Source organism: Platalea leucorodia (assembly GCF_965183815.1).
Source record: "Platalea leucorodia genome assembly, chromosome: 3".
In the NCBI taxonomy this organism is placed as follows: Eukaryota; Metazoa; Chordata; class Aves; order Pelecaniformes; family Threskiornithidae; genus Platalea; species Platalea leucorodia.
The window spans coordinates 4,358,807-4,375,930 of record NC_138825.1 but is presented as its reverse complement, the minus strand read 5'-3'; the positions used below and the strand labels follow the sequence as shown (position 1 = coordinate 4,375,930).

Below are 17,124 nucleotides of genomic sequence, written 5' to 3'. Positions count from 1 at the left end.
CGCTCCCTGAGGTGACGAGCGCCGCGCCGGGCGCCTGAGGGAGCGGAGCCGGCGGCGCGGAGCCCGGGCGCTGCCCGGCACGGCCACTCCCGCTGAGGACCTCGGCGGAGCCACCCCGGGGCTGCTCGGCGCGGCGGGACCCGCGGGCCGCCCCCGTCCCCACCCGCCGTGCCCCAAGCGCGGGAGACGGGCGCCCTCACACGCCGGCGCCGCCCGGCCCCACCCTCCCGGGGCGGGGGAGCGCACGGGCGGGGAGCGCCGCGAGGGGGGCGGCAGCCGCCAATCGGCGCCGGGCGGGTGATGAGACCCCGCCCCCTCCCGCCGGGGACAGCCAATAGGATGGGCCGGGGAGGGAGGGGAGAGAGAACGCGGCCGCGCGGGCGGTGCGGGCGGCCCGGCGCGCGCCGTGTTGCGGCGGCGGCCCCGCCTTGTCGCAGTGCAGCGGCGGCGGCGGCAGCGCCCCCTCCCGCCTCGCGCCCGGCGTCCGGTAGCCTGGCAACGCACCGCCCCGGGCGGGGCGGGGGTGGGAACACACGACCGGCTCTCCCCGCCTCCGCGTGACGTCACCGTGACGCCAGGCTGCGCCTCCGCGTCGTCACGATGCAGGGACGCAGCCCGGCCGCCGCCCGCGCTTCAGTCCCGACTGATGGAGACGGGAGGACCCGTTACGTCACGCCTCGCGCTCTCAAGACCACAAATGGTGTCATGCCGCCCTCTCCCTAGCTCAGCGCGACGTCACACCGACCGTCTGCTGCCTGCGCCCACGTCCAGCCCAGCAGCACCCCAGCACTCCCCAGCCATAACTCCGAGGCCGTTTTTTCACTAAAAATCCACGATTACGTTCCCAGGCGCAAAAACGGTGACGTGAAGGAAAAAGCGGGGCAGTCCCCACACGTGTTCTTGCCACCCGTCAAACCAACGCGTCAGATGCGAGCGTTAGTCTCGCGCCGTAAGCCCAGCAAATAAATTCAGCAAGACTTTGCGTTAAAACACTCTAGTAAAGACTGCGTTGTGCCCGGCGGAAGATGCTGACCCAAGAGACGGAGCCTTAATTTAAGCTTTTCCCAAGTTTGCAGCTGATCCAAACACTTGGTACACTTGTAACAGCAGTACCGGAACACCTAACTCGGAGCTAGCGACACGAACAGCCCAGCCACCCTCGAAGGAGCCGCTGAAGGCGTCTCTCAAACCAGACCAAGTTCTTCTGCAAACAGTCGGACGGTCCCAATCCTCCCATTTCATCCGTCGCCGGTTTGTTTCCTACCGCACGGCTGCTACTGCATCACATCTTCCCAAAAGTTTTGTAATTATGTCCTTTGGGAAGCCATCCGTGCCTGCTAAGGATCAGCCCAGATCCCCTTTTCCTATGCGCGTTCTTCTTTCGGCCTCTGGCGAAATCCCCTTGTACCACGCTACGCAACTTCTGTTCCTCCTTGGTATTTTGGCAGGAATCACCGAGATAATCACGGCCACAGGGCTATTAACCGTTTCCTTCCAAAAAACCCACCCCTAAACCCTGCAGTAATACAATAAGGACACAGAATACGAAAAAAAAGCACAGAACAGTTCAGAAAAAGGATTGCACCAATCTAGAAAAGTGTATGAAATTCAAAAAACAGTATGAAAACTTCCTTTGCGTTTCAGTTAAAAGTAGAAACCACTCCTGATGTCATACCGCCCCGCAGCAATCCACAGGATAAGCTAATGCTGCAATATTGCTGTGTTATGACATGAAGTTATTACAGTATGAATGCAAGCTTGATGGCATGTCAGAGAACTGGCGACACAGTTTTTGAATTAACCTGTGCTGTTCAGCAGTTCTGTCCCTCTCTTTTTCTCTTTTTCAATAAGAAGAAGATGCCTATTTGAGAAAAAAGATCAGTATCTCAATTTTTACTCTATGCTTGTTTAGCTACCCGTAATTCAAAGGTAGTGGAACTAGTGTTTTGCATTTAAAGCATTTTCACTTCTAAAACAGAAAACCTGTAAAGACACCCTTTGACAGCATAAATAATCCATGCCCTTTGCTCTTCTTATAGTTTTGTGACTACTGTGAAATTTAGGGAACTTTAGTATCTCAAAGTAGCATTAAAAACTGTAAATAAGAAAGATCCAGGGGTGCCTGGCGTTGACATCGTGCCTATGTTACTAGTTAAACCGGTTACACGAGTACATTTGTTTCAAGGAGAGATTATCCAGCTGCTTCAAGGCTGCGTTCGGTATGCCCACAGAATTCTGGAGAGATTTGTGATCCCAAATCTGCTTCAAATCAGTCTGCAGAAGAACCGGTCCCAGGACACAAGGGGGGGGGGGGGAAGTGTATTACTACCTGTAGACACACACAATTACTACCTGTCGTTAAAGACAAAAAACATTGGCCAATCCTAACACACAACCACACCTGCATGGATAAAAAACTGGAAGAAGCTACTCAAAAACATCTCTTTTTCGTGTTATCTATGTTTTGTAAAATAAGTGCAGTTCTGCTACTGCTGCGGACATTGTTTCTACAATGGCTATGGTGCATCAAGAAAATCACTGTGTTGGTTTCCGAGTTTCTACCTCTTCTGGAAAATTTTCATGGCAAACAGATTAATAAGAAACTGTATTTTCTTTGTATTTACCTCACTAGCAAATTTCACCAAGATCGCCAAATAAGTCAAAACAATCTTACTAGCTCAGATGCAGTCTAGTTCCACAGAAGGAAGAGGTTTTGAACCTGTGCAAAAGAAGCGGACAGTTTTATTAAGTTCTACTAGACAACGAGAAAATTTTAAATTTATTATTATTCAGAAACCTGAACAAAGCTTTGAACGTGTGCGTGTTCGCGTACTGCTAGCACCCAGAGAACCAGTCAAAACTGGCATCTGTCATTAGTTCAGATAGTATTCAAGCATAAAATGGTTGGTATACTGAACAGTAGCAATAAGATTAAAGTAAGATTAAACTAAAGCCTTATATAAACAAACGTCATAGGTCTGGTACAGACTTCTAGGTCTGCTACAGGTATATGAGGAGTTCCAAAGAACAACATAAAGGTAACTTAGTATGTACAGATCTTAAAATAAGAGTCAATTGCCTAATGCGTAAGGTTAGCGATATTTCAACGGCATCTCTTTTCTGATCTCCCCTTCTACATACTGCTGTTGCAGCCACACCTGCTCCTTTTAGGCTTCTCACCTTTCTAAAGTTGTGCAAGTCTCGAGCAGCCTGTCACCCAGCCTCCCTTTTTCACTCAGCATTCACTTAGAGGTTTTTTCCGTGGCCTGACATATGGGCAGAAACACAGACAATGAAACTGTAGGACTCACTTTTTTTTTTTCCTGATGGTAGTTCATTCATTAAAAAAAAAAAAAAAAAATCAAAATCTTAAAGCACGGTATATATTTTACTTCAGTGAGTTTTAATACCCCTTCTGCAATCCGTACAATTAATTGTGAGTTAAGTAACTTACTTCATTTCCTCAGAGCCTTCTTTTTCCACTAAAGCAATCACAAGATTGAAAGGATCAAAATTCTTGTCAAGATTTAACAGATACAGTTATGACAGCAATTGGTAGACTAAGTCAAACTACTATAAAGACAAGTCAGTTATTAATAACCTATCTTCCTACTAAAATAATTGTTTCAAAATAGTGTGACCTGAAAGTGAAATCAATCTTTCTAAAAATCAGTAAGATTTAAAGATTCCAACAAACATCACGGCACTGTCTTCCCAACTTGTTCTGAGCAGGAAAACAGAAGTCTACTTGAATGGATACTCTACAAAAAGTTTGGGGTTTATTTGTTCATTTATTTAAAAGACCCTTCCTCTGATTGAAGCCTTTCACTGACACAAGAGAGGCTGACGGTCCGTTAATGAAATCTCACAACAGTAAATTAATTCCCTCCACGAATACACACTGTAAGCAGAACTGTACACTTGATACCCCCCTCTTTTTTCCTCTATATATGTCGTATTTCGGGATTGTTTGCTATTTTTATTTCAACGACAGATGTCATTTCCAAATATAGATAATTGTTTTCAATGCCCTGGTACACAGGAAAATGTCTCAGGAACGTGTTCTGTTTTAAACCTAGTAAACCTCATCTCAAGTTTCTCATTTGCCCTTTAACCACTCTTTCCTTTTCCTCTGCATCTGAAGATCTAACAATCTAGTAAAAATGATTCTTCGCACCATCTCCCGATACCTGAGCACAACCACTTAAATTGTTGCTCTAATTATCAACAACGGGCATTCAGAGATGACTTTAAAATCCAAGGTTCCAGCATAATACCCGTCTTTTCAGCCACTCTACCTCAATAAAACTGTGCTCACTTCAATTTTTCTTGTCAGAGTTTTGTTGTGGTGAACAGAATTCTAAGAACTTAAGGCCAGCAAATGCAATTGAAGTATAAATACTGAAAGCTTTGCGAACCCATAATGAGTGTTGAAGATCTCTGTAGAAACAGTCACACTGAAACTACTGGATCAATTAAGCAAAGGCACGTGCCCTGCTTTCACTAATACTTTTGAATACCTTCAAAATAAAAAAGAAAAGCTATTTTAATGATTAAGACAAGCTTTAGTTATTTTATCCATTGCTCTAACCTTCAGAAGCTCAACATGTTATACACATATACTACAAAGAAAAAAGTTTCAATTATCTTTGCTTCATTAAAAAAACCCCAAAGCAGTATTTCAATAGAGAATTCTCAAACACCAATATGAAGAAAATACTAAATACTTTGAACAGTCTTAATGTTTTTATGGCTTTTGATAAACCAGAGCCCTCAAATTTTATGGGCAGATGCAAAATTTACCACCTGAAAGGCAGCATAAAGGGCTAACTCCAAGACCTTACCTAACCGAGACAATTAGGCAAGAAACTTTACTTTTTCTTTGCCACTCGAATTACGTTAAACTTCCCCCAACCCAATGCTTTCCTACTGCGCTAAAAGGCAGGATAGATATTTTGACGTTCATATAAAAACAATAAAGAACAGAAATAAATTGAGATGGAGATGGTAGTTGATGGACTATTGACAGGCAGTTAACAGGCTACAACACAAAATGGCTAGGAGTGATGCAAAGTTAGTTTTTGCCACGGAAGGGCAGAACAATAAGTTCGCTGGAAAGTGCCTGACTGCAGGATACCCTTTATCCTAACGTTCTCTTCATGAAAACAAGAGAACGGGTTACAACTACTGCTGAAGCCTCACTGCTCTTCCTTTTTAAGTGTTATTTCTCTCCCCTTTCTCACAAGTCCCTTTTTTATAAGAGCTAAGGTCTTTATGACAGAAGCCCTACTTCTTAGGAAAAGCAAGCAACTTAGAAGTTCTAACAATTTGATTGTGTCGCCTAAACCTCTTGCAATTCTCCCTCCTTTCAAGGTGAAACGATGCACTATTACTCTTTTAGGGTCCTCAGCGTCCAGTTTTGGAGGACATCTTACAGAAATCTATCTTCCCTTTGCACATCTATTGAAGAGGCCTCTTGTCAAGCCGACATTCCAATGAAGACTGGATGTTAACCTCCAGATTTCAGCAATAGTTTGTCTTCTTAACAAGGATAGGCTGCCAGTCCCTGGTTTGTTTTTTGTTTGCTTTGTTATAAATGCCTCAATTCTCCTCGTCTCAAGATCTTAGAGTTGCTGCCAGGTGGTTGGGTAGAATCACTAATGTACAGCCTTAGGCGAGTCAAAAATAAATACTACAAATCTGAGCAATCATTTCTCCATCCCTTCACCAGTCAGTAGCAGCAATAACTGGTACAGACCCATCAGTGTTCCACTACAACACAGATTTTCAACAAACCGTAAGTTTTATCAATAAAGCACAGTTCGGTTGCTTTGTTGATGAAAGTGCATTAGAGTTCCTGTTTCTCTCCACTAACCGCAGTGGAGTCAGATGCAACAGGAACTTTATTACTTCCAGCAAAAACAGAATTAAAAGCAGCTTCCTGCTCCTCTAAAGTCACAGCAGCAGTGGATCCTCTAACAGATGTGCTGGTAAAGGCTGGCCGTGGCTCTGTAATCCTTTCCAGGTCCACTGTTTTCCTACCTCTTCTTTTGCCCAGGATTTTGATGTAATTAGCTGGCACAAGTCCTGTTGTTTGGCCATCATAACTAGCCAAAAGCCAACCACGGATCTTGGGTTGTTGTTCTGTAGAAGAAAACGCAAATGCATTAAGTTACAAAAAATAATTCTAAATATATTGCAGTTGAGGCACAAATACACCAGAAGGTAGATGACACAACGGCTCATCACGCAGAGGAAATAACCCTGTGATAAAAGGCAAATACAAATTGCTTCACAAGAGAAATGACTAGGATCTGTGCTGGTGAGGTGAGCTGAAAAGTACTGTGAAGTGCAAGTCGTTTTGAAATCGGTGACACCACCATACCAGGGATCTTCACAATGTCAGGAAAAGGTAACCACAAGGGTAACCACAAAGCATGCCCTGAGTAAGCTTAGGCTGTGTCATATCTTAGGGAAATTGAACAAAACTACTCGCTAAGTTTTATTACAATGCAAATAATAACTTACAGAAAAAAAAAAATCAGTGTGGATGAGGAGCTTGGTCGAATAAGGTGGGGTTTTTTTTTTGTTTTCATTTTCAGACTCTAACAATATAATTTACTTTGCACGTAATTAGAAAATAAATACAAAATTAAAAGCTTACCTTTGGGTGCTAATCTTAGCATGTCACCAGCACGGAAAGAAATTTCTTCTTCTGAGAGAGCGCTGAAATCATATTCTGCTCTTCCAACTACATGATCATCTTCTCCACTCGCCCAGTTACTAGATACTGTTTCCAAAAAGAAATTAAAAGTTTATCTGCTTTGAATTATAAAGTTTGGTGTTTTTTTTAAAGGAAAATGAAGAAAACACTTTAACTTCCTTGCTAAAACTTTTCCAATAGAGAACTGACAGGAGTAACAGACAGCATGATTTGTTGAGTCAATCCAACCAGTGTTTTTCCCCCCACCCCAACTGCCACATCTAATAGAAAGGAAACCGAAATAGAAAGGAACCATGATTTTGGAATCACGCAAAGCTTACCATGAAACTGCATCCTAACTCAACAACACGCTACTCAACCAGGCTGTTACTTGTATTACATGCCTAAAATTCAGTCTTGTACCCCAGTATCTATTAACTTCTATTACTGTAGTATAGGGTTAATTGCTATACACGTGATAACAAAAGGAACAATATATGCTGCACTTCTCTCGTGCTGCAGATCGTCTTTACCTGTTTCTTCGTCACTGTATGTAGAAAGCAGTTTCCAGATCAGATAGGGACCTCCCATTATAACAGCAAAGAACAAGAAAATGGGCCAGGATTTTGCAGAGTTAGCTGCCTTGTCTTCAAGGCCAACGCGAGCTACTGTCCCCTCACTTTCAGCCCACAAATCCTCATTCTCAGAGCTCTTCCGCAGCCCTAGTAATCGTTGTAGACGTTGGTAGAGATATCTTATAGTTCTCACTAAAGCAAAAGCCGAAAACACCTTTGTGAAGTGGACTTTGAGGCGGGAGAAGTGATTGGCTACATCCAACACGGCTCTGAAACTGTTGTACACAGCTGAAAAGGTAGCATCCATCATCATGCTGACTGAGGCAAACGCATGCACAATACTTTCAATGGACTGAAATGCACCTCTGCTGCTCTCTTCAGCCTGCTGAACAAACCTGCTGGGAGGAATATCATCTGTACGAAAGCGGTTATAACCCAAACCACCATATCCGTAACTGTAAGGACTATAGCTTCCATAAAAAGAGGTTCCATGTGAACCATAGCCTGGAGAAAAAGAACTACTGTATGCTGGCCTGAAAGCGCTCAGACTGCTGCTTCCCGTTTGCTGTGATGGTCTTGGCAAAATAGGTGGAGGTATTCGTAAAACTGCAGGTTGTCCAGGCCTGGTCAGCAGGTTGTCACCCAAGTCAGGAGACCTAAACAAATTCAGACAAGCAAAATCAATACTCAAAATAAGTTTGTATTTTCATTTCCCTGGAGTTCTTCGTTAACTGTATAAATACGACAGTGCGTTTCAGTAGTGCTAGGATAGGGAGCCTGGCAGACAAACACTCGCTACATTGCACAACATTTGTAGGAAATAAAAATTCTAGTCATGAAATACAGGTCTTTCGTGGGAAAGAAAACATAATGCAATATTCAGCGTGAATGTGGAACCGCAGCATACCTGAAACGTACACACAGAAAAACTTTCAGTCTATTTATTATATTGACTAAGAAAGCATGAAATGCTACCTCTAGATCCATCAAATCTGATGCTGTAACACCTAGGTCATTTTTCTGCACACAATAGCCTCTCACATGCACTACCAAGAATACTTATGAACTTTGCAATCTGAAAGCTTTATTTCCAATAGTTGTCCTTAGCTCTTCTATGCAATGAGCCAAGGATAGAGCAGGAAGGAAGTCTGAGAGCTCCTTTGAATCCACCCTTAGAGAAAAGGGTGGTGTGACCTAATTGAGAATCCAAGTGATTATACAACAACATATGCAAGGGCTTTGGGTCCCCCAATTTCCCCCTCTACCCAAACTATCTAATTACCTTTATGTAGCATGTCAAGGGATTGAATCTATCCCTGTTAACTGTTGGCAGAAAGAGGTATTATGAGTCAACTATTTGTTTTTACTTTAGTAAACTTTTATTCCTTTGTATGCCCCTAAGTTTAAGTCATTTTATCTATGCCCTTCGTAGTAAGACTCTGCAAGTATTAGACTGGTATTTGAATTCTGTCAAGCAGCTGTCCAACTTTTGCTGTTTCATTAAAAAGTTGATCACACATTATCATCTTAAAAGTCAAAACATTTTGGTCATTTCCCATGTTCACTGCCTCACCTCATGACTTCCCACTTCCGTAGTCCATTAAATTCACAGGAAAAAAAAAAAAAAAAAACCAAACCAGAAGAAGAACAGTCAAGTTTGAATTGCTCCGGAGCGGCTTCTTTCTGCACTGTTTTTAACCTGAAGCATGCATGCTATACTATTTCCATATCAGGTAGGGAACAACTACCTCTCAGCAAAACTTACAGGTTGCCACAGCAAAGAATAATATTTGTATCTTTACACTGTTTGTTTTTTCCATCATAGACTTTAACTCTCTTAGCAGTTAAAAACAGAAGCAAAAATAAGTTATTATCACAGAAAGCAGGTACTGTAACTTATTAAGTCACACTACACCCCCCTCCCCAATAGTCAACTTAAGACACCTCACTTTAAAGCTGCTTGAAGCAATTTACACTGATCTTGATAAGCCTATTAAGAAAAATCAACATCCAATTTCTTGCTCAGCAAGCTTCAGCTTGCAGCGAACGCAGAGAATTTTGTTGAATGTTCAGTCTTGAGCTAACCTTTTGCCCAGTTTCAGCTCCCTCTAATTGCAATCGCTAGCACCAAATGAAAAACAAGACTGATCTCCAACCGCCAAGCTTTCCTTCATTTCTGATAAAAAGGAAGGAGTTTACAAACACTTGCTGTACAACACCCTTCCACGTGAGCAGGTTGGATTTTCTGGAAAAAGTCAGATTCCCAGGCGAACACACGAGCGACGGACACAGACGTGCATCTTTTCCAGTCCCTGGGGACACCACCCCACCGCCTCTCCACTCCCACAGAGGCACCCACGTTTACGCAGCTATATAATCCCCAGGAACGGGCTTTGTCCACTCGTGGCAACACGTACAGCCTTACCTTCACCACACTAAACACGCAGTTTTCTACAGACACGAGTAGGGGTTGAGACCAGTCCCTTTCAGGAGCCCCTCGCTCCCTCTCCCCACAGAGAAGGGGAACCCACCGGAGACACCCCCCCCCCCGCCCGGCACACAACCCCTCAAAGCAGGGCGAACGACCCCAAACCACCCCAGCCGGTAACCCACCCCCTGGGCCACCCAAACCGACAAACCCCCTCAAGCTCTGCTCAGCCTCTAGCTCGCCGAGGCGCTGCCCGGCTGGGCCCGACCTTTGAGCTCGCCTCAGGGGAGAAGGCCAAGGCGGGAGGCCCTGAGGGGACGAACGCCCAACCCCGCCACAGGCAGGGGAGACCCGGGGGCCGGCGCTAGCACTCACTGGAAGGCCGGCGCCACCGTGCCCGCCAGCCGCCGGTTCTCCCAGGGTTTGGGAGGCGGCGGCTGCGACGCCATCTCCGCCTCGCTGCGGGCCCCGCTCTGCCCCCGGCCCGGCCCGGCCCGGCCCGGCCCGGCCCGCCGCGCTCCTCCGCCCTCCCGCCCACCACCAGGCGCGACGCGGGAGCGCCGAGCTATTCACCAGCCGGCGTTCGGGCAGAGCTTACTCTCCTCGCCGACCCATCGATGCGCTCTGCCTTGCCGCTGCTCAAGCCTGTGACGGCTCCGCTGCCCGCCCGGGAAGGGGGGCGAGGCCCCGCATGGAGCGAGCGGCGCCGGGAGGTGATCGCTTCTCCCGGGGGAGCGGGGCGGAGCGGGCGGGGGGCAGCGGCAGCCCGGAGCCCATCCGCGGCGCCTCCGGCCTCCTGGCGGGCGAGCGGCCCTGTGCCGAGCGGTCCCCGTTCCCCCTGAGGCGAGGCGCCTCAGCGTGGGGGGCTGTAACGGTTCTAACGGCCGGGGGCGCGCGCTCGTGTGCGTTGGGGGGGGGGTTATGGGGCTTCCTCCCCTCCCCTGAGGTGTCGGGCCGGGAGCGGGGGGTGCTGGGCCGGTCAGAGCTGGCCTCGTCGCGATCGATCGCGATCGCGACCCGCCGGTTGTCGCGGGGGGGGCGGTGTGGCTTCTGCCTCGCCGTTCAGCCGTCGTGGGAAAGGCGTTACCTCCTTAACATTAATAACACTTTGGTATTTATTAATTTTAATGAACAACATTAATTTACTCATTTTAATTAATAACATTTCCCGCGCTGTGAAGGTTTCCCACGGCGGAGGTGGTTCCGTGCAAGGCACTCCTGAGTAGGACGGGACACAGAGGTCTGTCAGGCTGCGGCTGGCCTGGAGAACGCCAGCGTATCCTGCCTCTGCACCGTCTCTTGCAGTACAAAAACTACAAAAACGAGGGGGATATCAAATGTTGCTTACAGGAGCTAAGCCCAAAACAAAATCAGGTGGTTCATCTGTCAGTAGGTACGGTGGAATTCCTTGCCTGAGGATGTAGAGGCAAAGTTATTTCAAAGAGACACTGGAGAAGGGTTGGAGGAAAGATCTGTTAAGGTTTACCGACAGGCAAACCACACTGGGTCAAAGGAATCCCCCAAACCAGAAATCACTGGAGGCAGAGAGCCCTTGGCAGAGGTATATGCCCTGCACACATGTATTTTCCTGGGGCATCTGTTTATCCCTGCTTTGGGTGACAGTAGACTAATTGAACCTTTGGTTTGAACAACTGTGGTTAGGTTATTTTATGTGCCTCCTAAACTTTCCTAGATATCCAGTAAGGGTGAGCACCTCACGGGGAATCTCTGTTTTTCTGTATTTTTCTAAAAATGCAGGAACTTAAGTTTGCTGACAGTTCTGTCCCATTACTAAATTTCAGCCAAAGAAATCAGTATGCTCTAAAGTTCTGGGCAGAGAGAGCAACAGAAAACCAAATTAGCCATAATCGTGTAGGAAAAAAAGCATTATGAGATCTCTCACAAAACCGGTGGTCCTATATTTGAGATAGGAAATCTCAAAAAATTGAAGGGGCTAACGGATAGAAAAGACTTCTTTTGCCTTTAGGGCTTTGTGTGACATCTGGTTGCATGGCATCTGGGTTTTGGTTGGTTTTTTTTTTCTGTGATTTTATCAGAATGATTCTTTAGTTGCTACAATTTTAGAAGGAATTTCCATTTTACATTTGGCTTAATATGTCTTAGCTCCACCCGCCTTCTCTATTCAGTAAAGAATAACATGTCATGTAATGGACTTTATCAAAGATAAAACTCTGGGCAAAAGCTCAACATACCTTTGTCAGAACTCGACTTCAGATTTTTCTAGGAAGTACAGAAGCTTTTCTCCAAGTCAGTGGTCTTTTTGGGTTGGTCTTCCAATTCTGTTGGGCCTTTGATTTAAGACAAAGATGTATCCTAAACTTTCTCTAGAGGACAAAAAAAAAATCCAGTGATTCTAAATATGGCGCAGTTATGTGAGTCCTTTTATTGTTGAATTGCTGAATTGTGTTTATTCTAAGCTTTTTTTCTTTTCTTTTTTTAATTTTAGAATTATCCAAGATGTCTTCACTAACAGAAAAGGACAGACCAGTTGTTCAGCTGTTACTGAACACTGGCACTTGCCCACGATGTATTTTGAGATTCTGCTGCGTGGGATCACAGACGCTTTATAGACGTCCACACAAGGTTTGTTCTCCGTATTCCTCATTAGAATGTGTGAACATATGAATGCAGTGTCCTTTGCACTACCTTGGAGGAGAAGGTGGTTGTATTCTCGGGCTCTTTGCCTGAGAGAAAAACGCTTTGCAAAATGAGTTATGAAAAATGACTGCTGCTACACTGTGCAATTTTGAGAAATTACAAGAATCATGGAATATAACAATTGTTGTGGGTTAAGTGTTAAGTTTGACCGTGAAAGTTGCTATGTATTCCCTGAAAACACCAGAAAACAGGGCATGTTAGCTTCTGCACAGCATGGCTCTATCACTTTTGAAGCAGAGCAGCTCTGACTGTTCCCTCTGTTCTTTTCCCTTAAAGTAGTAAGTAGTAAAGGGGCTGTGGGCAGTGCAGCTGATGCAGAGGAGGAACCATCTATGCTCCAAACTTTTTTGCCTATTACTTCCTTCTTCCAGTAGAATTCGTAGGGGGATGTAACTGAAGAATTGCAGAGCACAGATTAAGGATAAATCTTCCTTTTTCAATCAGTCAAACACAGTGTTATTAGGCATCCTTGTTAGCTGACCTTAGTGCTGAAATTGAGTGTTCTTCATATTTTTCCTAGCTGTGCACAATCAGTCTTGCCTTTGTTGTATTTGATGCTCCTTAACTTGGTTTTGGATATTTGCTCCTCTTCCATATTGGTTCTTTGAGACCTCTCTCATTGTGTAGGCCAGATAAACATCTCCATTTACCTGGTCTAATCCCTTGTCTTTATGCTTGCATCTTCTGGTGTCTGTCTTGATTGTTTCACCTTTGTTCAAGTGTAGACTCCCCAGAATTCATTTTTAACATCTTCCTTCCTTATCCTTTTCCATCTTCTGTCAATCATTTGCGAAGTGTTCATTCCGTGTGCCATTTTTTGTTCTTTTGCATCTCAGCCTAATTTTTCTCTGAGTTGCAACAACACAGTAACTGCTGTCTTTGTTACTGAAGACCTTTTAATAAATCTTTCTTTCTGAACTATGTCTTGCCTCTGTCTCTCATCCTTCCTAAAATTCGGAGACATGCAGGTAATTCTCTCTCCTCACCAGCACATCCTTTAATTTTTGTAGGCTTCTCTCTTTATATGAAGTTTTTCCTCTATGTAGTTAATTTCACCCTCACCTGTATTTGCTCTCATTTTCTTCTCATACTATACTAGCCAACTCTCTTCCTAGTCATCTGGGCTAATGGAGTTGGAGGAATTAAATTCTAACATAATCTAAATGACAAGAAGGCAATTAACGTCTGTTTTCCTTGAATAGCGATGGGGCCAAAGATAAATGCACTTCTGCAAGTCAGGTCTGTAAAATGTTTTCCGTCTTCGTGGATGATAAAGAAGTCTGTTCAGCAAAATTCAATTTCTCTGGATAACATTTTGAGAGAAATACAGCATGGAGGTTTTTAATTGTGTAGATGTCTTTTAGTATAAATTCCAAGTTATTAATTACATACACTAAGGCAAACTGGAATGGTTAGTGCTACCTTTTAGCATTGTGTTTGTAGGTGCTTGTTACAGCATTGGAGAAGAGAGATAAAAACAACAGCAGTATGATTCCTCTGTTTGTGTTAGGATTTGATGAAGGATTTAAAAGAATTTCTCAAGAATAATAAAGAAAAAGAAGATACAGTTTGTTTGGAGGTAGTTGATCCACCTTGTAAGAGAATCAGACTTGAACATGCAGAAGAGGAGCCTGATGACCTGAACCACAACGGAGCGCTCCAGCAGATTCCTTCGGTTAATGATGAAAATACCGCAATGGACACCTCAGCTGTGAAGGTTTGCAACGTGTGTTTGGGAATTCTCCAGGAGTTCTGCAAGGCTGACTTTGTTAAAAAGGTAAATAACTGGTTCTTAATCTTTATGTCTACTTTTATTGGAGCTTGTGTGTGTTGGGGCCTACAGTATAGAGCTGGTGATTAAAAACACCACACAGTTAAACAACTGAGAGAAAGATAGCGGGAAACAAACCGAAACCTTTACCTATTTTGAATATTTGAAATGTAGATGGCGCCATTCAACTACATACTGCTCATTGATAGTGTTTGCATACCTCTTGTGCAGCTGGGAAATAAAACTTGTCAGTGTGACCATATTTTACCCAGGCCTTGTCATAATGTAACTTTCAAAAAAAATAGCAGTGCAGGTGCAACGGAATGACTGCTAGGAGCGCATTTTCCTAAGAAGAGGACTAACAGATACGTGGTTACATGAATTTAGGAGATAAACTGAGGTTCAGCTGCTTAGATGACAAGGAAAACCTCACTGTAAATGGTGACCTCTCTTCACTTTTCTTACGTGAAGGGAAAATGAGGAGGCATCAACTGCTGTGCTCTTCAGCTTAACTACATGTTCCTAATATAGCATGAGTCTGTCTTTACAATGTACTACTATTTAGAAAGCCACAGAAGAAGAAAATGTTTTGGTGATACAACAGGTTGTAGATAATGGAGAAAATATGAATTAGGAGAGAATATGGGCATACTGAGTGTTGCAAACATCATCTCTGAGCAATAAAATTGCTTATGTGACCAACTGAAATATCAGTGAGAAAAATCACACTTGCGTTTGAGATGTTTAACAGAGTTTTAACAGAAAAGAATTCGGTTTAATAGCATGAATATACCAAAAAATGAGACTAAACAGAACGCATAGTATATAGTTGCTGTTGTTGCAGTGCATGATGTTTCTTTTTTGTTTCCATTGGCAGAGTATAGTTTTACAGAATCCACTCCTAAGGCTTGTTTCAGAGTTACTGTCTTGAGTAGCAACGGAAAATCTGACAGCATTTATTAAGGCATCACAAAACCTGACTATTTTATAAGGAAATTTCCTTATCCGAGATGTTGATTTCACCTTGAAAGCTCAGAATTCGTCTTTAACATTCACTAAAATCACTGACATTTTGGACGACTTCTCCCTGTGTGTTTAAGCTTACTTCCAGGAGGGACATCTAGCCATCAGCTCTTGCTAGCCTACTTTAAAATGTTTGATGTGTGTTTGGGTTCTTTATTTCCAGTGACAAACATCATTTTTTATAATGAAGAGTGATTATGAATTAATACCGTGGATACCTGTTTGTTCCTGTCTTATCCCAGGAGCGTAAACATTTTTATTGTCATAGAATTGTATCACTGCTGTGAACACAGACATTCTGAGTCAGCTGTTCTAGCCTTTGGTCACTGACGTGTAATTTGTTACACTAAGATTTCGGTATACAATTGGTCTTAGCCTTAAAATACCGACTTCGGTTGTTTCATAGCAGTAAGGCTACAGTTTATTAGTAACTTTTTTTTTTAACAGAACAAAAAAGCTTATGTTTCAATAAGTTGTTAGGGATTACTCTGGTTTGTATGTTTGGCATCTATCTGAATGTGTATTAACATGGATTTACAGTGATTACACTAGAAGAAAGAATATCCTAAAAGATTATCAACTCAGTTCCATTGCTGTGGTTTCATAGTACAATCCTTCTCTTACAGGTGTGCCAAAAGATTAATTCCGCTGACTACCAGTTCACTAGTTTTGTATTTTCTGTGTCGCTACCCCCACAGCTGTCTGTTAGGGAGGTAAGTGTTTACAGATAATTCTTCATAACATAAATGCATATTAAAGAAGGGAACTGTGGAATGTACAAGCCGGAGGTGGTTTGATTTTTAATTGCTGTTGTTTAAAAAAAACCAAAAACACATGCTAGAAGTGAAGTCTGCTCTCCCTTTCCTTGTCGGTGAGTATTATTTTAATTAATAAAGTGTCTGAGTCACTTCAGTTTTCAGTTAGCCCAGGAGTTACTTTACATCTGAAAATCTAAAAGGAGTTTCTTTAAACCCTCGGTGTATTGTTCCCTTTGGTACAGACGCCAGCTCTGCTTTGTGGATCTTCTCAGAGAAGGAACTGCACAGCTGGTGCCTTTCCTGAAATAAATGATAATTGGTAGTGCAGAATACAAATCAAGGAATTTGAAGATGAACTCTTTAACTGTTCAGCATTTCAAATGATGTGAAAATACACATTTTAATAGTCACCTGTCTCGGGCATTGTTGAAAGTCTAGATTTGTAACACTACAGTTTATAGCAGTGTAAAACTACTGATTTTCATGGCAATTTTAATCAAATTATTTACATTTCAGTCATTTAGTTACAGAAGATAATGATGACATGGAGAGGTGTATAACCCTGCTAATTTTTTTTTTTTTTTTTAATTGAGGGAGAATGCTAAGCACAGTATAGATTGATCAATAAAATGCCGATTTTTGCTTAGCTGTGAGATGTTTTACAATGTTCCCCTGCTTTCTGTTAAAAAATGATGCAAAAATACTATTCTAAAGGGCAACATGTAAATCTTTATGATAGATGCCTGCTGTGGTAAGATGTAGTAGAAGCTCCAGTGAACGTGGCAGAAAGAAGTGTAGGTCTTCTTGCATTTATACAAAAAGCTGTGGTGAGGTCTCTTCTCATCCCACACGGTTTGATTGTTAAATACTCTGCCACACTTTTAGTGTTGATTTGTACTGTTAGTTCTGGCATCTCGGGCCAATGACAGTGTAACAGCTGCGTTGTGCTAACATATATTCTACTTCTAAGTCTTCTTGAATGTAAGATTCTCTGCTTCCCATCTGAAATTAAGCATAGTAGGTGTGTTTGCTTCGGCTGCCACTGCGTCTGGTAAAATAATCCCAGAACAAATCGCTTTGTGCTTTCTGAATGGATGAACTCTCCTTACTCCCATTTGATTTTATGGTCATCCAAAACATGAGATATGTTAAAAAAAAACCACTTTCAGGCTAGGTGAGTATATGGG

General features: G+C 43.4%; 2 protein-coding genes across 5 annotated transcripts in view; one reads left to right on the top strand and one right to left on the bottom strand.

The window, feature by feature from the left end:
• Positions 1-2,655: 2,655 nt before the first annotated feature.
• Positions 2,656-10,203, bottom strand: PEX13 (peroxisomal biogenesis factor 13). 2 transcript variants are annotated; one of them, XR_014227542.1, is made up of 5 exons: positions 10,082-10,203; positions 7,237-7,934; positions 6,665-6,790; positions 3,181-6,144; positions 2,656-2,719 (listed from the first exon to the last, which is right to left on the bottom strand). XR_014227542.1 is itself a non-coding variant. In XM_082305356.1 (4 exons), exons 1-4 carry the CDS (start codon positions 10,153-10,155, stop codon positions 5,849-5,851), a joined length of 1,194 nt encoding a protein of 397 aa, XP_082161482.1. In that variant the 5' UTR covers positions 10,156-10,203; the 3' UTR covers positions 2,786-5,848. The 2 variants fall into 2 exon arrangements, 1 of the variants encoding a protein (XP_082161482.1); XM_082305356.1 differs by lacking the exon at positions 2,656-2,719 and having other exon boundaries at positions 2,786-6,144.
• A 139-nt stretch (positions 10,204-10,342) lies between these two features.
• PUS10 (pseudouridine synthase 10) overlaps positions 10,343-17,124 on the top strand; it is a 35,447-nt gene continuing 28,665 nt past the window's right edge. The window contains exons 1-4 of one of the 3 annotated variants that reach the window (XM_082305354.1): positions 10,343-10,419; positions 12,174-12,310; positions 13,896-14,162; positions 15,806-15,892. In XM_082305354.1, coding sequence (XP_082161480.1) covers positions 10,398-10,419; positions 12,174-12,310; positions 13,896-14,162; positions 15,806-15,892 — 513 coding nt within the window. In that variant the 5' untranslated portion in view covers positions 10,343-10,397. Of the gene's footprint in view, positions 10,420-10,572; positions 10,609-12,173; positions 12,311-13,895; positions 14,163-15,805; positions 15,893-17,124 lie in introns of those variants that run through there. The other 2 variants (XM_082305355.1, XM_082305353.1) reach the window with 2 other exon arrangements.

Excerpts from the sequence above, each read along its gene's own strand:
- PEX13 (XM_082305356.1), bottom strand. The coding sequence starts at position 10,155 with ATGGCGTCGCAGCCGCCGCCTCCCAAACCCTGGGAGAACCGGCGGCTG. Across the intron at positions 7,935-10,081 it reads ACGGTGGCGCCGGCCTTCCA|GTCTCCTGACTTGGGTGACA; the intron begins GTGAGTGCTAGC and ends GAATTTGTTTAG. Across the intron at positions 6,791-7,236 it reads ATACAGTGACGAAGAAACAG|TATCTAGTAACTGGGCGAGT; the intron begins GTAAAGACGATC and ends TTTTGGAAACAG.